The sequence below is a fragment of the Chionomys nivalis genome, chromosome 10 (assembly GCF_950005125.1).
Source record: "Chionomys nivalis chromosome 10, mChiNiv1.1, whole genome shotgun sequence".
In the NCBI taxonomy this organism is placed as follows: Eukaryota; Metazoa; Chordata; class Mammalia; order Rodentia; family Cricetidae; genus Chionomys; species Chionomys nivalis.
This window is the reverse complement of record NC_080095.1, coordinates 22,372,126-22,395,369: the sequence shown is the minus strand read 5'-3', so window position 1 is coordinate 22,395,369 and position 23,244 is coordinate 22,372,126. Positions and strand designations below refer to the sequence as shown.

General features: G+C 50.4%; 1 protein-coding gene across 1 annotated transcript in view; it reads left to right on the top strand.

Annotated features, from left to right (window-relative positions):
- The first annotated feature begins 216 nt into the window (after positions 1-216).
- Tunar (TCL1 upstream neural differentiation-associated RNA) overlaps positions 217-23,244 on the top strand; it is a 47,521-nt gene continuing 24,493 nt past the window's right edge. The window contains exons 1-2 of the mRNA XM_057783011.1: positions 217-450; positions 729-1,044. Of these exons, the coding sequence (XP_057638994.1) occupies positions 1,033-1,044 (12 nt within the window). The 5' untranslated portion in view covers positions 217-450; positions 729-1,032. The remainder of the gene's footprint in view (positions 451-728; positions 1,045-23,244) is intronic.

Genomic DNA, 23,244 nt, shown 5'->3' with positions numbered 1-23,244 from the left:
TCCCCGGCCCACTCCCCAGCAGCGACGTAGAGGTAGAGGGAGGAGCTCTGGCCGGCAACACCAGCCTTCCCCTGCCCCCTCCCCCACCGGAGCTCCCCTCCTCTCCCTCTTCGTTCCCCTCCCTACTCTTCCCCTCCCCTCTGCCGCAGCCCAGCTCCTAGCGCGTCAGCGTGGGCTTCCCGGAGCGAGTCGCTAGGTAACAGGGCTGGCTCCGCAGACCCGGGCCAGGGAAGCCCGCGCGCGTCGTCAGCATTAGCGCCGCGGGGCGGGGGACGCACTGAACCTCCCCTGTCGGGGTCTGCAGACCCCCCGGACTGGCTAGCGGTCCCCTCCCTGGATGCCTTAAGGGTCCTGATTACCGTTGTAGAGCTACCCCTCTCCTGCGGGGACCCCGAAGTCGCCGCCCCCTCCGACTCCCTAGCTGGTGTGCACCACTCTCAGTGCGGCCAGGTGGGCGACCCTCCGCTGCGGTTGCGGTGGTGGCCAGTAAGCTGCGATCTGGGGCCGGGAGGGACTACGCCACTATCGGGGTGACTCGGGCCACCGTGGCCGGCAGACCGGCCATGTGCTAAAGTTTCTGGGGCTCGACTGGCCAGCGGGTGCACGGCGCGGGGCGCAGAGCGCGGTGGGTGGGGCGCGCGGTGCTGCCCGCCCCTGGCCCAGCAGGGCGCAGCTCTGTGAGCTCTCACGCTTTCTTTCTCTCCTTTCCCGGGCGCTGCTGTCCTCAGAGATCTTCCTCCGAGCCCAAGCGCGGGGCATGAGGAGCCCCCAAGTATCGCCTGCAGACAACCCAGCCACGCGCACACCTCGCCAGCCGCTGACGGGGACATGAGCAGTTCGATCCAGCTCTGGTGCCTGGTGGCCAGCCTCAGCCGGCAGCGGCCAATGGGTCCTTGCTGCCTGGGAGAATGAGGCAGGAACCCGCGGCCACTTCTCTCTCCTCCTTCTCGCCTTCCTCTGGCTCTCGCGCCCCGGGCCCGGGCCAGGCTGTGGCTCTGCTGCGTGCCCTGCGCGCCCCCCACCTGCCTCCGGATGCTCTTCTCGGTAAGCCAGGCCCTTAGCCTCGGGAACAAAGCCCCTTCGCAGGGCTCGGAAGCAGCCTCTAAGCCCCCTCTCCAGTCACCACCCAGTGCCTGGAATTTGTCCCCAAACCCTACCTGAGTCTGAACTGCCAAGGTGCCTTCAAGACCAGATGTTTTCCTGGGCTATCTGGGAGACAGCAGCGGGCTTGACACACAGGCAAGCAAGAGACCTGTTTGGTCTAGATAAGTATCTATGTGTGAAACCTAGATTCGGACTTAGTCACTTGGGGGACCCTGATGTTTGGTAGGTGTCCAGGCATTGCTGGATGGTGTATCTTCGAACCGCTCCAAGGAAAACAGGTTCTCTTTCTCAGTATTTCAGATCAGGAAACTGAGGCCCAGAGTGATTGGATATGCTAATCAAGGTCACGAGGTGGAAAGCAAGGTGCTCACCACCTCATCACACCGATCCTTTTGTCACAAACACGCCTGTCTCATTCCCTCCACTAGCTGCTCCCGCCTCAAGAGCCACTGCATGTGTGTGAAAAGACGTCTTCCAATGACGGCTGAGACGGAATAAATTGCTAGCAGAATGCATTTCTCATTCACCCCTCCATCTAATGCTGCCAATCATGACGTGTGGTAACTGTGAAACGTCCTCTTAGTTCAGTTGGGGGTACGGTGTGTGTGTATGTGTGTGGGGGGGTCAATACATTTCCGTTTGCTTTCCTCTTAGTTCAGTTGGGGGTACGGTGTGTGTGTATGTGTGTGGGGGGTCAATACATTTCCGTTTGCTTTCTTTTCCTGCTCTGTTTTCCAGGGCTCTTGAAGGATGGAGAGGGGTTTCAGTTACTCCTATGCGTGTTTTTCTTTTTCTGTGCTGGGTGTGCAAGCAAGTTCAACCTCACACGGCATCCTCAGTCTTTCTCCCGGGCAAGACCCAGCAGCAGCAGCAGCAGCAGCACCTGGGCTGGTTGTGCAAATATTAGAGATAGCGAATTCGCAGGAGCTGGGGGTTGATTCCGTGTGGCCAGAAGGCAGAGGCCACCTGGGTCCTGACTCATAGTTGCCGTGGCTCTGTGTGTCAGCAGAACTTCACATTTCTGGGCCTAGAGGGAGATGGGACAGGCCTTGACACAGACATGAGGCTCTCTGCTTGCCCAACCTCCCTGACATGCAGTCTGTGATTCTTCCCCTAAGTGCATGTAGGTAATCCTAACCAAGGAGGCCATGGGAAATCGTTTGGTCTTTGTCTGAACATCTGTTTAAGGTGTTGAGTATTTAAGTCACCTGTCACCTCCATGTGGAAAGTGATGGTGTTGTGCAGGGGAAGACCCTTTGCCCCAGGGACCTCAGTGTCTGTGTTAACAGAAGGATCCAGGCTGGATTGAGTGATGTCTCAGATCCCTCCAAGGTCCAGGACTCTGGGTACGAGAACTAGCGGGTCACAAGCCTAAACTAGGGTTTTGGGAGGCCCATCCATCACAGACATAGGGACTGAATAGATTGTTGATTTCCAAGAAGAGGATTCGGTGCTCAAGGGACAATGCCAGTCAGGTTCAGCCAAAGGAGGTGATGCCCCTGCTTTATTGGATTATTTATTGGGCAAAAACATAGTGGCTATAAAACGTTCCAAGTTGCCAGACTGGGGTTATGGAATAGGTTAGGCATTTCAATTGGAGAGATGGCTTTGGCCGCTCGAACTGATCAAATTCAATGTATCACCTTGACACACAGCGGGCTGGGAAGCAGCCTGGCTAACAAGCCTTGCTGCCCTCTGAAAAAAAAAATCGGCTACATTTTGTAAGTGAATCCAAGCCTGAGCCATCAGCGAGTAACCAGTCGGGAATGGTTTGGTCTCCTGCCTCTACTCTTGGCCGATTATGTTAGTGCCAGGCGGAGTCCACCGAGTACACTCACAGAGGCTGTGAGGAGAAAGGTGGCCAGCCAGGGTGTTCAGACCCTCACTTAATTTTATTTTATTTGAGGCCTCTTATTAGAGCTGAATGCCTCAAGTTGACCTATGGGCTGTTAATGGGTTGTCATCAGTCTTTTAAAGATGTAGATTAATGAGCCTTTTAAAGCAGTACCGAATCCCAAGTCAAACGGACACATGACACCTTTTCCCCGGAAACTCTGCGCCCAGCAGGGTTTGGTGGCTATTTGAAACTCACGAAGCTAGAAAAAGAAGCTTCCTTTCTTTTTGACATGCTCGTGGGGTTGTTGAAGAGAAAACAGTGCTTCTTGGTGGTGGTATTAATCTCCCAGAATTGTGTGTTTTAGGTCCTCATGATTAATGGGTACCGTTTTGAATAAAAAATGAGTACAGAGAAACAATCTTCATTAAGTTACTCCTGAAGATGACAACGTAATTATGAAATAATGAGTTTTGGATCATATATCAAACTGCTAGCACCCGAAACTGGGTTGCACGATACACCATTGATCCCCATTCTGATATTTAATTTTTAGCCCATCAGTTTTCTCACATCTTTGGGGCTTTCCCCTGCACACACATGCACAACGCCCTGAAAATGAACGATGCAGAATAGATTCCTCCTTTTCATTTTTGCTTGGTTAATCCCACTCTCTCTCTCTAGAAGATCTCAAAACCTGAATTCTTCCACACAGTACCTAGGCTGGCCTCTGGCTAAGATGCATCTGAGGTGCCTAGATTTCTGTGGGAGGGCAGAAGGCTATGGAGGGTACATAAATAAATAACAAAGGTGATTCCTCTGTGGGCTTACCCCGTCTAACTAGGAGTGAGGCTGTTGGCTTTGATGGTGGGGCATGTTCAGCACGGTGGGGTCTCTGTGGTGTTCCATTCTACACAGTGATTGTCACTGAAGATAGTTGCATGGACAGACCATAGAAGGTGCTCGAGAAAAGGAAGAGGCTGGGAAACTAGCTCTCATGCTTGTTAACATGACTTCGTACGTTGGGACAGTTTACTCCCACTCTCTGGGTCTGGGCTCAGCTCTGTATGACGGGGCTTTATGTTTGTATATAAATGTGTATGGTTAGTAACAAACGGTATCTTTCAACTCTGAACTCGAAGAATCCTTAGAGTTTGGCCACAGCTGGTTATTAATAGATCCCGAGTGTTGTGTACACCCAGGTTATGTAACGCGTTCAATTAAACATCCATAGATACAATGAAGACCGGGTCACTTTAAAAGACGTGTTTTGTTGGCTTAGGTCAAGCCTCAGTGCCCTGAGTACACGATGGAAGTCCCATCCTGAAAGACACGTGCCCTGTTTCCCTCAGGGGCTTCGCTTAAACACATCCGAGAACATTGGAATGAGCCGTGACCCTCTCTGGGATCCATGTGGCAGGAGACACAAGAAGGGTTATATAATTTGGGTCAGTGGGGTAGGAAGAACATGACGTCCTAGCTGCAGAGTTTCAAAGTCAAGGGACTTAAGGATTTTGCCTTGTTCTCAGGCTATTCCTGGAAGGTAAGGAGGGAAGATTGTAATTACTGCTTGCGTTTGTTTTGAAAATGGAAAGTACTTAATTAGAGCCCTGAACTCAGTGGAAGGTTCAAAGCGGCGGCGCACAGTAGCTGGGGACCTCCGCCAGCTTCTTCATGCAGTCAGTCCTCCTGTGTCGGGTAGGTAGGTAGCATGTTGCCTGGGGCAGGAGGAGGGGGAGGGTCAAGGCCAGAGAAAGCAGCCACCAGACCGGAAGCATCTTGTCCCTTACAGAGTGGTTATTGTCCACCTTGTGCGTTAGATGAGGAAGGTGCGCTCTAAGAGCGGATGACTCTTCAGAACTTACAGAGGTATCAAAATGGCGCAGCCTGGCGTGATACTGAGCGCCCTGCAAGGGTTTAAGCCACCCCATACCGTCACTTCTGTCCTCTGCTGCCGCAGAGTGTCTGCTAACCAAAGTGCGTCCTTCCTCCCAAATTTTTAAATAATGCCACTGTACTAAAAAAAGCTTATGGAAGATTTGACGTGGAGACCATATGGAGTGATTCAGCTATTGATAGAACTCTTGAATTGTACTTTTTTTAAAAAAAAAAAGAAAGAAAAAGAAAAAGGACATCAGATTTCTTTTAAGCACATAAAATCGAACACATGTGTCCCCAAAGAGAGTCAGAACTAAGCCAGGTGTGACCTGAAAAAGGTTGGTGTTAGCTGTTCTTCAGGGAGAGCTAAAATAACTCCATCAGGTTCCATATGCCCCTGGGGTGCTGTGGGAAGTGATAGGCAGGATGACACCCCAGTCCCTTTAGAAGACACTGTGAGCCCATACCTGCTGACAAGGGACACAGAATCAAAGTTGCATAACAGACACTTTCAAAGGTCGGTTTTTCCTCCCCCATCCCAGGGTGCCAGTGAGCTAATTCTCCCAAACCACACAAGCAGGGGATAGATGTGAGGATTTCAAAGTTCACTCCCAGTGCTGAGGAGGCAAGGGCTTAAGAGAGTGTGGGTTCTGAAGGGGTTCAGGATGCCCATGGGGCAGAAGTCTAAGATGACCTGGGAGGTTTAGCCAGGCTATGGTCCTAACGCTCTTTGCTGTTGGGTTGCAGAACTTCTTCAGATCAGCCCTCCCCAGGACCGAAGACTTCCAGGTTGCATTTGGAGCCCACAATTTATGGAGAATAACGAGAGGTCATTGAACACGGAGTAGCTGGCTACATGGCTTTACATTCTAGGAATGAAACTTGTCCTAGTTATTTTCTCTAGCAGCTGAATGTCCAGTTCCGATGTCAGCTTTGCCTATGTCTTCCTAGTGATGTCTTAGCAAATAGAACCCCTGCCCCTTCCACCTCTTTGGACTGCCAATCTTCTCCGGTGCCAAAAGCCTTAAGTTTCATGATAGGTGATTCATGGGGGTAGGTGGGGGAGGCAACAGAATGAGTTAGAAAACTTGGTGGTGATTCATCTGTGATCTGTACCATACCAGCAGCCTCCTGGTGCTCAGCATGGAGTTCTTATTCATAAGTGATGCTTCCCAGTGCTTGTTCCCAGTAAGACCCAGAGAGTCCAAACTTTGAGAGAGCAGATGGGTGCTTGGTAGCCACAGTGAGATTTCTAGTATGTGTGACTATTAAGATGGATGTCAGTGGCTTTCTAGGGTTAAAGGCCGTATCTGCTCAAGCACCTCCTGTTAGAGAGGTGTGTATTAGTACTTGATGCATTGGTGTGATGGAAACCCGAATCTCAAGGTCAGAAGGTGGTGTTTGTGAGGGTCAATGGATTCCTAGTGGGTTTTGTTTCTTAATAATTTGATCTGCCACGAGCTGCTGTGTGAGCCTCATTTAGCATCAGGAAGCTAAGAAGCAAGCAGGGAATGCCCAGAGCGTTTTCCCATCAGCCCCCATTCTCTGCCTGGATCTGCTAATATAATCTGGGGATCTCACCGATGCCACAAGCTCCACCCAGCTGCAGAGAAGGCAGTGGGGTCCAGATTGGCTTTGACACGTCTCCGCCCACTTGGGGTTCTCTGACTTCCTTAATTCAGAAAGTGGATGATCATGATGGTCATTGTCTTTTAATGGTGTAAAAATGATAACTCTTCGGTTTTTAAGGAAAGCATCACACGCGAGCTTAAAGTGATTTGTGAATGTAGGGTCTTCCCTTTCGCTTGCTTTATTGACGACTTCTAAGGCAGTAAGCCCCACTCCGCGGTGCTAAAATCTGAATGGAGACAGAGACGTGAAAAGCCGACATCCCGGGCCTTCCGTCTGAGAGCAAGAGTGGAAAAATCCACCTGCTTTCTGAAAGCCAGAGCCGGAGGCTGTTCCTCCGTCACTCTTACCGGCAAGATCAACATCGCCTCTGTCCAGAAAGTCCCTGTGGGTGCAGCTTTGACACTCAGGCCTGCTGGAGGACACTCCCGTGACACCTCCTGGAGCTACAGTGTCCATCTTGCAGGCCTGGCGCCATCGCCTCACCAGTAGCGTGCCCCACTCCAGCCTGAAGTCTGGACCACGCCATCTTCTTCCTCTCAGACATTTGCCAAGTGGTTTCACCATCACTTAGTATGCACAGACCCTGTTGGACGCCGAGGCTACCGTGGTAGACACATAGAGCTTCGGTGTGTTGTGTACTGCTACTGCCCTGTAGGCCTGGGACATCACCCCTGCTCCTTGTCAGGAAATCCATCTAAAGCCTGGAGGGCTTAGCTGTCACGCGGGACCTGCAGGCAGGTTGGTGAGAGCAAGTGGACCTGGGGGCAGTGAGTGGTGTGCTTGTGAGCCCTGCTTCTCTCTTGTCTCCCCTAGGTGCCCCGGGAAAAGCCAGCGCTCCACTCTTGTTCTCCACTTGCTTCCTAGCCATCTAGGCCAGCAGGCTGTCCCTGCCCAGTCGTTTTCCAAATGGGATCAGGTATCCGGTCTATGCAGGCTCCAGAGTACTTATTAAAATGCAGATTATTTGGCTTTGCCACACATCTGTTGAATCGGAACCTCTGAGGGACCGACTATGTTGTTTCTAACACACTTTCCAGGTCAGTGTCAGCTTGGGCGATATGAAACTCCAGGCTGTTGCTTGTCACAGGTGTGGTCACTAGAGGCCATTTCTGCCCCAAATGTTCCTCCAGGGACAACCTCCCATGCGTGGGATCATCCTGCCACACTTCTGCGACCCTTGCGCTGGTTCCCTCCCAACTCCTCTCCCTGCTCTCTCTCTCTCTCTGCCCACTACAGACATCTGTGGGACACCCGGTGGACTTGTGTTCTCCTCTCAGCCGGCTCAGGGAGTGCCAGTGCTGGCTGTGTCCCCATAGATCCCTGCAACGTCTGGTCTTGGGTCTCAGCTGCTCTCTCACTCCTTTCTAGCCTCTTGGCCTCTCGGCCGGCCTTCAATCTACCCATTTGCCCCGGTGTGCCCTCTGAGAACCTTGGGCCTGGGTGATAGGCTTATCTGACAGGAAGTGCCATCGTCTACCCCACTGTTGGAAAATCCACAGAACCTTTTCTCTTCCACCCTGGGGATGAGCCTCAACTTCTGGGGTCATCATCCCAGCTGAAGCTGACTTCAAAGTGGTTCTCTAATTTCCGGCATGGTGTTATAAGATGACTCATCGGTACTGGGTACAGGGCTGGATTGCCAATGTGGTTCTAGCAGTGTCTTTCAGAAGGAGTTTCTAGAAATAGATTGCATCTCTCTTGGGCTAGACTGTCTCTTCAGCTGCCTTAGACCCCAGCGGTCCCATCCTCGCTCTCCTTTCCCCACTCACGGGTCACTTGCTGTAGCCAGCCACCTTCACCGGCCTGGATATAGCCTGAAGTTTTAAGTCAGCCATCTCTGGTTTTCGTGCAGGTCAGCAGGGTACCTCTCTGGCTTCTTTTATCTTCTCCAACCAAGAATGAGTTCCCGTAGTCCATTCATCACCAGGGACCCTTCTGGGACCTTGACTGAGCAACCAACACTCGGACTTACTACTTGGTGACCCTCTCAGAGACTGAATTCAGAGGTGATCTGAGCTTGTCATTGGAAAAGTGGAGTCTTTGGGATGGAGCGTGTGGCTATCACATGGAACTAGGGTTTGGAGCCTGGAAGCTAGCCTACCCATTCAGCAGTGGACTATCCCCCAAAAGGCCACAGACACATCTGACCCTTCCACTCCACCTCATGCCCGTGCTTTTCCTTAACTTAAGAATGTGTGTGTGTTGGCCGGGCGGTGGTGGCGCACGCCTTTAATCCCAGCACTCGGGAGGCAGAGGCAGGCGGATCTCTGTGAGTTCGAGACCAGCCTGGTCTATAAGAGTTAGTTCCAGGACAGGCTCCAAAACCACAGAGAAACCCTGTCTCGAAAAACCAAAAAAAAAAAAAAAAAAAAAAAAAGAATGTGTGTGTGTGTGTGTGTGTGTGTGTACATGTGAGAGTGGAGGCCAGACGACAGCCTCAGGAGTCTTTCTTCAGAAGCTGTCCACCTTGTGTTTTGGGACAGATCTCTCTCATGCGGAAATTGGGACTTACTTGCTCACTAGGCTAGTCTGGCTGGCCAGTGAGCTCCAGGAAGCTACCTGTCTCTGCATCCCCAACGCAGGGATTACAGGTCTGTGCCATCACGCTGGCTTTTCTGTGCGTGCCAGGGATCCAGTTGTGTCCCCATACCAGCTCAACAGGTACTTCGCTGACTGAGTCATTACCTCAGCCCCTTAATTTGTGTTTATTTATTGAATATGGTGCTGGGTTTTATTATGACGGTTTCATGCATGTACATCCTGTGTTCTGTTCATAGTCTTAACCCCCAGTTCCTTCTCTTGTCTTTCTTCTTCCTCCCTCACCCCACCTCTCCTCAAGGTAGTCCCATTTATATTTTGATATTATGTGTGCGTGTGTGTGTGTGTGTGTGTGTATGCACTTATCTCGAGATTCCGCATAAGAAAGAAAGTGTAAGATTTGTCTTTCTGAGTCTGGCTTATTCCCTCCCCTTAACTTAATCATCTCCAGTTCCATCCATTTTCCTGCAAATGATGCAATTTCATTCTTTATGGTTGAATAGAATTCTGATTTCTTGACCCTTTCCTCAGATGAGAGGCGTCTGAGCTGGTTCTGTATCCTGGCTGTTGTGTGTGGTGGTGCAGAAAGCAGGGGTGGACATGTGTCTCTGTGGTATGTCAAATTAGAATCCTTTGTAGACACACCTAGGACGAGTGGAGCTGCATCAGATGGACATTCCTAGCACTGCTCTTGTCCGGGCTACCAACTTAGGAATTGCATTGTCCTTGTTTGTACTGAGAGGCCAGAGGCCTGATGCTATGAAGGATGATGGCAAATGAGGTGATGTCTCCTTTCAACAAACTCAGGGACCGTTTGGAAAAACCTGATATGTAAGCTGTAGCTAGAATGGCTGGCATGCCTGGAGCCGGCCAAGATGGGGAGTATAGGCTGTCTGGGAGGATGAGAGATGAGCTCAAGTCTGTCAAGCTGAGATGAGGCGGAAAGTGTGTTTCTGGTTGGAAGAAAGGTGAGAGTGAAAATAGTGAGGCCTCGGGGCTGGGGGAGGGGCAAGTGTACTGTAGGCTGTAGTGCTGGACCAAAGCTGCACAGGCAAGCAAGTAGTGAGGCCTCAGGGCTGGGGGAGGGGCCAGTCCTGCGTAGATGGAAGTGGGTCTTGAATGCCAATTTAAAGGGTATTCGCTATCTTATAGGTGACAGGGAGCCATAAGAGGTATTTGAGGAAGAGTGTGGGTTTTACAACAATGTATGGTGTTAACAATCCTTGATCTTCTGCAATCTAAGTACAGAACAGCAAAGACGTGTGGCATGTTGAAGAAAATCCATCACACAGCAATGGACTTGACTGTCAGCTGTGATCATTAGCACTGCCCCTCTCTTGCACTCTTTGTTCCCATTGGCGGATCTTCCAGGAAGGTCCTGCTGTCCAGACTCTGCCTCCACTGACCTTGCTGGGCTTTGCAGCGAAAGCCAGGTAGACGCTGGCTGCAGCCCTGACTGCCCAACTCTTGTGGACATTGGCCAGCAGGAAATGGAGTGGGCAGTGTCCCAGCCTGATTCACTGAGCCATGGGGCTCCCCGTGTCTTTGCAAATGCATTCAGGATGCTTCTGGCCTGAAAATGGCCTCCTGGACCCACATCCACAGTTGAGAGAATCCAGGCCACCTGCATCCCGGAGCTTTGCACTGGCGGTGGCTGCGGACAGTGGGAAGAGAGGGTCAGTGCCCAGAGCTACTAAGTAAGCAGATGATCCGAAGTAGACCATTCTCAGCAGGGTGGGTGACTTTTGCAGAGCTGGCTGAAAAGTTGGGACAGGAAGAATCATGTCCCAGGATCACAGGTGGTTATACTCAGCTATCTCTATGATTTTCATCTCCCCCCAAAAGGCTCCCCTACTAACCAGTGTACAAATCACTTGGCATTTTCTGGGGAGTAGGGCCCTGGAAGAGAGGCTTCTTTAAGACAGGTTGACAACCTTGCCATGCCAAGAATAGGAGGCGTGTACAGTGCCCTCTGAAGGGTTCCCACCCCTGCTGCCGACCTGGAGAAAGGAATACGGCCATAGTCAACCACAGGCCCTCAAAAAGCTAAAGACCAGAGATAGGGAGAAACCAGCTCAAGTTTACTATAAATAGGAGGGGACCCAGTCACTCTGCAGCCGCCATGGTTGTTGAGGGTGGTTAGGACACAGAGCTCATTTGTGTTCTCCTGAAAATAGGCAGCTGTGTTCATGTGACCATGCTGCCCATGGGTTCTGAAACTCCCATTCCTTTTCTTCCTCGTGGATCTTACCCCAAATCTCGGGCTCGCTGACCCCTTATTTGGTCCTTGGTTTCTGAAGCTCGTGTGGATGTGAGCAAAGAGAAGAATCAGTTATCAAAGCAGAACTGGATGCCAGAATGCCTGTGTCTGAGAAGAGATGGGTTTGTACCCTGTGTTGTAGATCTGGGGGGTGGGGGGAGTATCTCAGGCTGCATCACTGGGTTTTGGCGCAGCCTTGCACCCTGGCTGTCAGAGCCCCTACACCAACCTTGATACCTGCCTGAATTATTTCTGGGCATCACCCTCAAAGGCTACCTTCCTTCTCCGAGTCCCTGTTCTCTGGGTCCCCAGTACCTGAGACAAATTTGAATCATACCTTCAGCAATTGTTGCACACAGCGTATGACTGAATGATAGGTGCTAGGCTTTGTAGCATCTCAGCTGGGCTTTCTCAGTGGCCTGGCTCTCTGTACTGCCTTGTACCTTCTCAGATACATCCTCCCGAGTGTGGGAGCAGCGGGCATCCGTACCAACAGCTGACTACAGTCAAAGCTCATGGCTTCACCAGGCAGAGCTGTACCTACAGGTTCTGCCCACCCAGTATCCATCCCCAGTGCTCCAGAACGTGAAGGGATTGTCGGTAAAGCTTTCCCAGGCCATGATCCCCAAACTTGGCCAGTCTCTGTGGTGGGCCCATCGGTTACCGCAGTTCTGTGCACCAGTTTGGATGGCTCTGAGTGGCACCAGTTTGCCAACATTATCAATTCCTGTTTTAGAGAAAGGAGAGCAGAGTTACTAAAATCCTATCCTCTTGGAGTAGAAACCCAGAGAGAATTAAGGGTAGTAAGGCAGTTGTAAAAACCATGTTAGTGTCAGGCAGGCTTTTAGGGTGGCAATGGTTAAGATTATTTTAGCCATGATGGAACATGACTTCAGTCTCAGTGTGTGGGAGGTGGAGGGAGGAGGGTTAGGAGTTCAAGGTCACTCATGGCTGCAGAGTGAGTTTTAAAGGCAGTCTGGGATACATGAGACCCTGTCTCAGAAAAATTAAATAAATAAGTGAGAAAGAAACCAGAAAGGGCATTTTGAATGTCTTTCATAAGCTGCTTTTTCTGAACAAGAAGCTCCTGGCCACTCCCTAGATTCCCTTCCACTTGGCTGGCGGCTCCTCGACCTGAAGTCCCACATTCGGAATGACAGCTCCCCAGCTAGATTCTTCACGGTGTCACAATCCCTTCCCTGGCGCTGCACCTGTTGCCTGCAGCTGTTCCCAGGGAGAAAGCTGGAGCCTTGCACAGATCTGGGTTTAAGTCCAGCTCCATCCTCTCGCTCTCTGTCCATTTCCTGGACCTCTGTAGCTGTTACAAGCATTTTTTCTTCCTCTGCAAACGATGCAATAACGGCCATTGGTGAAAGGCATAGACTTTCTATATAGCTGCTCATGGGTGCAGAGTTGTGCTGGTTAAACTGTCAACCTGACATAGCCTAGAATCACCTGAGAAGAGTCTCCATGAGGAATTACCGAGATCGGGTTGGCCTATGGGCACGTCTTTGGAAAACTTTCTTGATTGTTGATTGGCATAGGAATACCCAGCCCACTGTGGGCAGCCCTATTCCCTAGGCATGGGGTCCAGAACAGAGAGAAGGCTAGCTAAGAGCAAGCAAGCAAAAATGTGTTTATTTTCTGTTTGTTATTAGCTATCAGATGCAATAGCTCCTTGGGTTCTTGTTTTGACTTCTTTGAAGTGATGGGCTCTGATTTGAAATTATACCTCAAAGCCTTTCTTCTCAAAACTCTTGTTGTTAGGGGTATTTGTCATGGCAACACAAATGAAACTGGGACCAGACCCTACTGACAAAGTACTTGGTTACTTTTGCTAGTGCTCCTGCTTCAAAGATGAAAAACTAGGGCTTAGGGAGTGTTTATTTCTGCCTGCAAAAATGTCTCCAAAATGGTGGGTTTTGCCTCTAGTAAGCACCTGGTTTGTTCAGATAGGTAGTTCTTGCTGGGACCTCGTGAGAGATTGCACTCAGGCTGAGCTGGAGCTGGAACCATCTGGAAGGCATCATCATTTACTGGCCTGGTGCTTGGGCTTGGAAGAGGTGCACAGTCCAAGATGAGGGCTGAGGTGGAGTGTCAGTATGTGGAGGGGGACCCTCCTCCTCCACACTCTGTGGCCATTCTATGTTCCTTAGCATCGGGACAGGCAGGATATCTGTGCTTCCCACAGGTAGCTGATGTGCTGGGGTAGGAGCAGAAGATAGTCTTGGAAGTCATGTGCCATCACCTCTGACACATGTTGAGAAACAAGTCCCTAGTATTTGGAGAAAAAAGAGCAGTTAGACTCCATCTTTTGAGTAGGGTAGTGGAGAAGGACTTGGAACACAATTTTGGGCTAAAATGGAGAGCTTTGGTGATGCATGTGGCAGACCATGTCACTGAAGCGCTGTAAACACCTGCTTTGTGGTCAGGGTGCTACCTTTTCAGGTGAGAGAGCTCTTGGTCCAGCCCTGGCACCAACCACCCTCCTCATCCTGGTTCTTCATCTCTTTTTCCTCAGCCGACAGTCACAGCTGTCCTCTTTTAGGGCATGAAGACTTTGTCTTCATACAGGTTCTCTCTCTCTCTCCCCACCCTCCACCATGTGTGTTGTAATTTATGTTTTATATTGCATGTGTCATGTGACACATGCGTTAATATAAGGAGGAATATTCTAATGTGCTTTCCTCTACCCTAAAACTGGTGTGTGTGTGTGTGTGTGTGTGTGTGTGTGTGCATTTGCATAGGAGTGTTACATTTTTTCTTTTGATTTGCAAGAAACAGTACATTTGTGTGGGCCCTGGGCACTGTGCCTACCACAGCTAATGGAGAGAGGAATCAGAACTGCTCCCTTTCCCCCACCTCCTCCCACTTCCTTCTGCCCTCCTGGTCCCTACTGCTGGCCATATTCCTCTTCCAGGTTGAATCTTCTAAGTCCTTCTCTGCATCATTGAGCAAGCCCCCATCCGTTCCCAGCACCCAGAGCCTCCTCTCTGTAGGTTCTTTACTGGGGACAGGCCTGCCTTTAGTTGAAATTGTCTCCTTTGGCTTTTGGCTGGTCTCTGAGAGCAGAGCCCTGGCAGGCTCTCTCTGTTGGATCTCCCTGTCTTTGGAGACATACACCCCCAACCAGGTTCTGATTTCATGGTCCCCTCATCTGTTTTGTACTAACAGCTGCTCCATGACAGGGTCTTTCACAGGGGCTGCCTGAACCCTGTCCTTAGAGATTCAATGTCAGAAAGGCAAACAAGAAAACTCAACAGACAAATGGCTGCAGGCGACAGAGGAGTTTTGATATGAAATTGGCATTTCATGAATTCAAAGCAATATGTTCAGTCTGCATGAGAGGGGATGAGATGGTAACCAGCCCCTCCTCTGAGGAAGATCAGGTGCTCTCTGTCCCCACCACGGGGCACTGCTGTCTCCTATGTCCCCCATTCTCCCAGCTTTGACTTTCTGTCTCTCCTCTGAACAGATACGCAAATACCAGTCACCCTGTAGTGGTAGCCTTAGCCCTGCATCTTCATGACCCCATGGCTCATTCAGTCTTCCTAGACACATTGGTTCCTATACAAGAAGATGGTGGCCTGCCTGGTCCACGAAGCTACAGCTAGTCACCGGGTGCCATGGTGGGGAGAGCTATCTCCCGAGGCTATAAAGGTGATGTGTTCCCTAGGAAGGGCTTATAGGGCGGGGAGTTGAAGGTGGCGTGTTCTCTGTCTCAAGACTGCTTCCTAGCAGCAGCTGGGCTGCTTGCTGTATGCATCTGTGAGAAACCAGCCTATGATTTTAATATTACCATATGATAAATGATTTAAAGACTAGGAAGACCCTGATACTAGGATTTGCCAGAGAAATTCTTTTTAAATAGTTAGTGAAGTTAATTAGTCATTAGGTACTGCCCTTATTTTTGTTGTTTTGTTGGTTTTTTTTCTATCCCAGCTAAGGCTTTGGTTGTAGACCCAAGTGAGTTGTGCTTATGAGCTTGCATTGTGGACTGAAGGCTTTTGGAGTCCTGGAGGTCACTCAGCTTAAAGTCCAGCCATTGACAGCAACAAGAAGAGTTGGCTTATGTCCAGAGCTGGCCAAGGCTGGATTGTAGGGAAGCAACACCATCCGGTGTGTGGTTTAGGAAGATATCCTCTGGCAATGTGAGAGACGTGTGTTTGGAACGCTCTCTCCATTACTCACCTCTGAGTCAGAGAATGCAGGCTGAGCCAGGCATGGTGGTGCACACCTGTAATCCAAGCCCTCGAGAGGCTGAATCAAGACGATTGCTGCATGTCTGAAATCATCCTGGGCTGTATAGCAAAACATTGTCCCAAACAGACACACAAGAGAAAACCTGAGCTACAGAGGTGTGACGCCATCATGACTGAGTGCTGAGACCTTTCCTGCAGAACCCCCTGGTGTTTTAGAAGAAATTCTGTTCTCTCTCAGCTGGATTCCTGTCATGAACCCTGTCACGATGGCCCATGATGATAAATGAGGAAATAGGCTGAGGTCTCATGCGGAGATAGTTCTGGGTCACTCACCTCCTAAGAAGTGGGATAACAATGAGGATCAGAGCCGTCTCTTGTCAAGTTACCTGTGGCAGCATCGTAAGAAACCTGTCACCTTTGGACACCTGCTCCTATGCTATAGGGAGAGGGCTCGCCTGTAACTCTGGCGGTCCCTTGTTCCCAGTCGTGGGAAGGTTTTTCTTTTTTAACTCTTGCGTATGTGTTTGTATCTATGAGTTTGGCCAGGCTCGTGTCACGGCGTGTACATCAGAAAACAATCTTAGATGTCAATATTCACCTTCCGCCTTGTGGATCACTGTTGTATGTACCAAACCAGCTGGGTCTCAGCCTCAGGAGTCTCCTCTTTCCACCTCCCCACAGGAACACTGGGATTACCCATGGGCAGCATCGTATCCGGCTTTCTGGTGACCTAAACTCAGGCCCTCACACACTTACGCGTGGAGCCAGGTTTATCTCCCTAGCCCACCCTAGAAGTACACTAGCCAGGCTAAAAAGAACACCAACGAACTGTCTCACAGTACGGAGGTTAGAAGCCCATAGCAAGGCTGGCCAGGCTGCTTTCCATGCTAGATCCAGGGGAGGACAGCCCCCACCACTCTTTGCCTCTTCCCAGTTTGTGGTGGTGGCCAGCAGTCCTTGCTGAGCCTTGATTCATAGAAGTGCTATTCTGCTCCTGCCGTCATCACGTTTTGACTGTGTGTCCCCGGTCAACCATCCATCTTTTTCCCTTATAATGTCATGAGTCTGGTTCAGGCCCCACTCTAATCCAGCATGATCCCATCTTAACTTGATTGCGTCGTCAAGCAGGACTGTTGGCTAGGATTTGGCTTGACACTCACGTTATAGCAGACAGTGTGCCTAAGGTCCCCTGACTCTCGGCTAGAAGGTTCTATGAGTGTTCAGTGCTGTCTCACGCTGAGGCCTCACTGTCTCCTGCCTGGGTTGGCTTTGTGCATGTCCCAGTAATGCCCTGTGCCCCCTCATCCCTCTGCCAGGATAGGCATAGCTCCTGCCACTGCCAGCTTGGAGCCACGGAGACAGTTTGTGCTGCTTTGGCATCTGTTTGGGGCCACTGCCAACTCCTGGCACAGTGAGTGGGTGGCAGCTTGGGCACAGTGTGTGTCTGCAAGGCTACCCTTCCCTCAGCAGCATGTGTCATTTTCCCCAGGGCTTCTGGCAGCCCCTGACTGGCTAGGGTGTCATCGACCTCAGTGTGGCTGAGGGGCAGCTGTGTTTGGGGATGGACTAGGAGCTTGGACTGTCCGTTCATTTGGTTCTCTTCACCAAGTGACACGTGTGTGTCCTCTCTTTGGTTTCAGGCATGTAGGAACTTCCTGTGTCTTCAGCTTCTCTTGCCTCCTGAGGGCCATGTGCGACTCCCTTGGGAGATTCCTCACTCTGTAGGATTGCTGCTCTTTTCATTGACTATGCCAGTCCTTGCCTTAGAGCTGGGACATGCTTGGCTGAGGAGCACGGTAGAAGACGGTGTGTCCCCATATGTCTGCTGGAGGCATGTGGGGTAGTGTGACCCCATTCAGTCTACTTGTGGGCTTGTGGGTTTGGAGGAGGTGGACCTATGAAAAGAACCTTGTCATGATTACAGGCAAATGTCTGAGGGGGGCGCTGTGTTCTCAAGCCAGTCAGACTGCCTAGATTGGCTCATCCCATAATGTAAGGAGGTTTTCTCACTTAAGGGCACCAGAGACAGGGAACAGGGGTCCTCTGGAGTTTTGTAATGCTTGTCCTTCTTCTAGAAACTCAAGGAAGTGGTATTAATGGATGGGAGAAGGGGTGGAGTCAGCACAGGATTCTGGGCAAGAACTGTGATGGCTTGAGACAGCAGGGGTGAGTGGGCGAGGGGTAGTTCTGGACTTCAGGAGGCAGGAGCCTGGAGCAGCCTTGCTAAAACCACACACGGCCTGGCTCTTTCAGGAAAATGTTGCTGCACAGTAGACTCCATGGTGGCCCCAAATGGCTGTCCTTAGAGCCTTGAGGACTGGGAGTTTGACTCTCTCTTGATTTCCAAAGCTGTCTCTGGGCTTGCTGAGGACGGTGGCTGCTGCTGAGGTACCAGGGACTTCCTTCAGCAGCCAGAAGTCTCAATTAGCAAGGAAGAAGGAGCCCCAGTACTGCAGGCATCCTGCTCAGGCATGGGAGCACTCAACTCAGGTATTCTAGAACATTCTAACAGGCAGCCATTGAAAAGTGCTGATACCTAGGCTCTTACTAAAGAAGGCCTGGTTCTGAGGCAGAGTCTAGAGACCAGCTAATCTCAAAGTTCCCACGGGCACTATATCTAAAGTTAAACATGGCCGGCTCTAGGACATGAACGCACCACGTAGGTACTAGCCCTGCCTCAACGGGCCTGTTTCTTCATTGGCGGATGGTTTGAGGCCCCACCTAGCAAAGAGGAGAATGGGGACTCCAGGAAACCCAGGCACCCTGAAACCTTTGTCTACTATGGGGTCAGAGCAGCCTGCTGCTGCTGTCTCAGTTGGGTAGATGTAATCATTCATTTTGATTCTTGCTTTGTGGGATTTGGAGTCACCATGAAAACGAACCACTGGGCACGTCTGTGAGGGGACTTTTAGACTGAGTTGACAGAAGTGGGAATGCCCACCGTGACTGGGTAGCACCATTCATTGGGTGGCATCTCAGATTGTATAAAAAGGAGACAGTGAGCTTCAGCATCCATCAATCTCACACTGTTCCCTGAATATAGATGCAAAGTGAGCGTCCTTCCCCACCGCAAAGGACTCTGCTCTCGAAGTGTGAACTAATATAAACACACCCTTCTTTAAGCCGCTTTTGAACCCTTTGTCACTACAGTGAATAAAGCAGCTGAGCAGTGGGGCCAGGCAGGTTACCTGGCCGGCAGAGACACTGGGACCTCTGCCTTCAGGTGTGCTGTTAACATCTAGCCAGATGTGAAGAAAGGGGCTGGAAGAAAAGAGCCTATATCCTCGTCCCTGATCTCTTTTTGGTTAAAAAATAAAATAGTAAAATAAAATTTGCAGCAAATTTATCTCCTTGGGGAGGAGGCAATCCTGTTGGCAAGGAGCCCACATTGAACACGTGCTATGCGCTGCAAGTTGGGGACCCTAAATATATTTGACAAATTAGACAGAGTCATGCTCTACTAGAGTCGAGCATGTTTGGGGTTCCCCTTTCTTTAACCTGCAAGAACCAGGTTTGTGGGGGGAATAGCAGGAAGGGAGGCATTCATCCCTCAGGGCAGGGCTCTAGACCTTGCGTTCCCATGGCCACTGGCAGCCTCCACTCTCATCAAGGCGTTTTTTCCTTTCGGTATAAGCAGTTCACAGTCAACTGAGAAAGGAGATTTGGAACCAAGCGCATGACCTTCTGCAGGTACTGAGCAGTGGGTCTATAGATTGTTCACTTTTTACATAAAACAGAAAGTCCCCAGGGCCGACCTGGAGAGAACAAGCCGCCCCACTGGTTGACCTGCTTCTCTGAGCTCACTGAGGTACTTCTTGGATGGTGAGTCTGCCAAGCCTCGCCCTAATCTAGATGACTGAGGGGGCGTTGGGTAGAGTAGTCACAGAAGGGAAGTGACAGAGATCCAGGGGGTGGGGGCTGCATCTCAGCAGACCTCTGCTTGCTGTCTGTCAGCTTATTTATGTTGGGAAGTGCCCACCCGCTGACTGTATCTGCCAAGCACGTCTCTGCTGGTGCTGGGCTGGAGCCCAGGGCACAGAGAGAGTGCAGACAGGGGAGTCAGGCTAAACAGCTAGCTCCTGGGGAACTGGGGCATTGCTGTAGCAGAGGGAACCTCAAGAAGTACACAGCATACCTGTATCCTGGGAAGGAGGTTCTGAGCTGCTCCTGGAGGGGGTGTTGCTGTGAGCCTCGGGAATGAGGGAGGGCTCTGATGTGAGAACCTGTGTTTGAGCCTGGGGGGGGATAGTGCTCCACCAGGCCTGCTTGGGTTTGGCTTAGGCTGGTAGGGCCGGCTGGAGCCTAGGGCTGGAGGGAGACACACAGACTCGTTCATAAGCAGAATGGATTTTATAGTAATGTTCATCCTAGCATTCAAAAAGCTTGTCCTGGCAAAGAGTGTGTGTGTGTGTCCGCGTGCACGTGCGTGTGTGTCTGTGTGCAAATGCGTGTCTGTCTCTCTGTGTGTGTCTATGTATATCTCTGTGTGTTTTTATGTCTGTGTGTCTCTGTGTGTATGCGTGTCTGTCTGTGTCTCTGTGTCTCTGTTCATCTCTCTGTGTGTGTCTATATATGTATTTCTGTGTCTATGTTTCTGTGTGTCTGTGCGTCTCTGTATGTATGTATATGTGTGTATGTGTCTCTGTGTTTGTGTGTATATGTGTGTCTCTATGTCTGTCTGTCTGTGTGTCTCTGTGTTGTATATGTCTGTGTGTTTCTGTGTGTTTGCATATATATATGTGTGCGTCTCTGTGTGTCTCTGTGTTTGTGTGTATGTTTGTGTATGTTTATGCATGCGTGTGTCTGTGTATGAGTGTGTTTTTCTGTGTATATGTGTGTCTGTCTGCCTGTTGTCTATGTGTGTGTTTACATGTTTGTATCTATGTGTATCTGTGTGAATGTATGTGTTTATGCGTTTGTGTCTCTATGTGTGCCGGGTGTTGGGGATGTGCACATATACTTTATATTCATGATGTGCACGGGGAAAGGGGAGAGAGAATATGAAGAGTTTTAGAATGAAGCTAACCAAAATCCAGGTAGCGGACAGAGGAGTCAACTTGTGCCTTACTCGGTGGTCCCTACCCCCTGACACCTCTGAGTTGCCTAGGGTAGCCCCTCTGCCATTATGGATTCTTAAAATGCCCAACTTTCCTATTGAGCTGGAATTTTCTCAGTGTCTCAGGCTCTTCCCCGTGTTGTACCTCTGCGTCTCTTACCTCATCCATTTGGCTTTCTGGAAACTTCCTCACTACCAGCACCCTGGCCCTCAGAACTTCTTTTGGGTTGAGACACAGCATGTGCCGTTGCTTTCCCTAGAACAAGTTCCTCCTTTGCCTCCACTTCATCTCCCAGCTCGGTTGCCACCTTCTTTCTGACCTATGGCAGTCTCCTGTAGGCCAGATCTCTGGGCTGTGATAGATTGCAATGCCTGCTCATGTACCCGTTGAATCTCCAGCTTTAAACATGGAACCTGTCCCCAGACTGGCATTTGATCAAAACATTTATCAGAGAAACTATAGAATCATTGAGAAAACAGGGAATGTCATACCTTGAGTGAGTGGCAGACTGCAGTGTTGCGACTCTTCACACAACACCAGCCTTCCTTCTTGTGTCTTGAGAAGTCTGTAGCTGGCACCAGGAGAAACAACCTAGAAGCTGCTTGCTAGCAAGAGAGTACTGTGGACTGAGTCGGGCATCACGGCAGGGCCTTATTGGTCAGTCTCTGGGGAAACTGAAACAAAAGCCTAGAAGCAGACTGACCCAAGGCAGCTGAGCAAGGCCTGTGGGTAGCCATCGTCTGTCACAGGAGACCTCACCTGTGACAGTTACATTTTTGTCAGTCCCTGTTCTGGGGAAGGGACGTGACAAATCCTGTCCTAATGAAGGTTCCATGGAGGAGCTGGGCACAGGGCAGGAGCTGGAGCAGGCTCTCCGGAGCTCGCTCATCCATAACCTCACCTCACCCCCTGAGGGTGGAAGGTCCTGCAGGGTTTGCCTTCCCGTAGTGCAGTAGAAGCGTGGATTCCATTTAGTGCAGTTTGCAGAAATGTGCAGGGGTCCCCCAGAGGAGATTACTCTTATTTTCTGTTTGCAGAACAGCCCCCAAACCCTGCTATGTTGGCACACCGTGAAGGGAACTCTCCAGTTTGCACTCTACAGTACGGGAGCAGCGTTTCCCCCTCGAGCCTCTCTGAGAAGCTCACTCTTCGCAGCCCTCCCCCGTGTCCGCCTTGCCGTCCACCCGCCCCCACCGCAACCTCATTCTGCTTAGCTGCCTCTAAAACAGCAGCATGCAGTTCGTGACTCAATACAAGCTCCCTGTCATTTTTAAATTAGATTTTATTTATTTATTGGGGGGGGGTGCGGGGAGCATGCAGTGGCCAGAGGGTAACTTGCAGGAATCAATTCCCGCTTTCCATCTGTGGAAGTTCAATCTGGAGACTGAACTCAGGTCGTAGGTGTTGTGGCAAGTGACTTTCCCTGCTGAGCCATATTGCCAGCCCCACCATTTCTGTTGTCTTGAGACCAGGGCTCACTGTGTTGCCTGGCTGAGCTTTGAACCCTTGGCTCAAGACATCCTCCCCCTCGCTGGGGCCTCAGCCACACACTCTGCTCCATTTGCTTCTTCAAATAGCTCTGCCTGGCGTATATTTTTTTTTACTTTGTATTGAAATTACTTTTTAATTAACACATTCACACGATAAATAAAATTGTGCAGACAGGCATACAATAAACTCCTGTTACGTATTGAATACTTACGCTGTCCTGAAATGTTTCTCGAATGAACTCACGCGCTCACTGCAATCCAGTCCCCTTCTGCAGACACTAAGAGCCCTGTCCACATGGTTGACAGAGCCCCATCTGTCCTGCCACGGGCATCCTAATTCAAAACAGGAAGACTTGGCCCCCATACTAGCGGTCCAGACCCATCTATATTTCTTCACACGCTTTTCCTAGTTACTTTTATTTGTGGAAAGTGTGTTCTTTTGTTTTTTTTTAAAGCTTAATTCATTTTATTATTTTATGTGTGCGTGCCTGTATGTATGTCTGGGTACCACATGCATACCTGGTATTTGCAGAGGCCAGAAAAGAACATCAGATCCCCTGGAAGTAGAGTCGCAGATGGTAGTGAACTGCCACGTAGATGCAAGACCAGAAAGTGCTCTTAACCCCTGAGCCACCTCCCCAGCCCCTTCTGTCAGATACTTTGCAAATCTGCAAATCTGTCATTGTCCTTTGGCAGTGCCCATCTTCCTGTTTTGTGAGATGAGGCCATTGATGTCCCAGACTTTCTCCTGGCTTCTGTCTCAGCGTCACTCACGTTGCATTAGGGCCTATGTGCCATCAGGGTCCTTCACTTAAGTGTCTTATCTCATGTTCTCTCCGTAGCTATTGCCTGTAGCTTGGCAAAAGACTTGAAAGCATCAGGTGTCATTTTTACTGCTACAGAAGTGTCAAATGCTGGGTAAGCCGTGTACTGGGATATGTTCTCCAGAGGCAAACATCTGGAGCCCTGAACCAGGAGACACAGAGGACCTGAAATGTTCTCTTTGCTTGTCTGTTCTCCATCAGTGTCTTAGCATCCTGCCATGTTTCACTGGGATCCTGGGGTTTGAATGAGAATGTCTTCCGCTGGCTTCCATGTTCCAACACTTGGTCCCTGTTGGTAGTGCTGTTTCCGGGGGGGGGGGGGGGGTTATGGAACCTTTAGGAAGTGGAGGCTTGCTGGGGGAAGTGCATCACTGCGGGCGCGATCTGAGGTTTATAGTGTCACCTCACTTTTAGTTCTCTCTCTC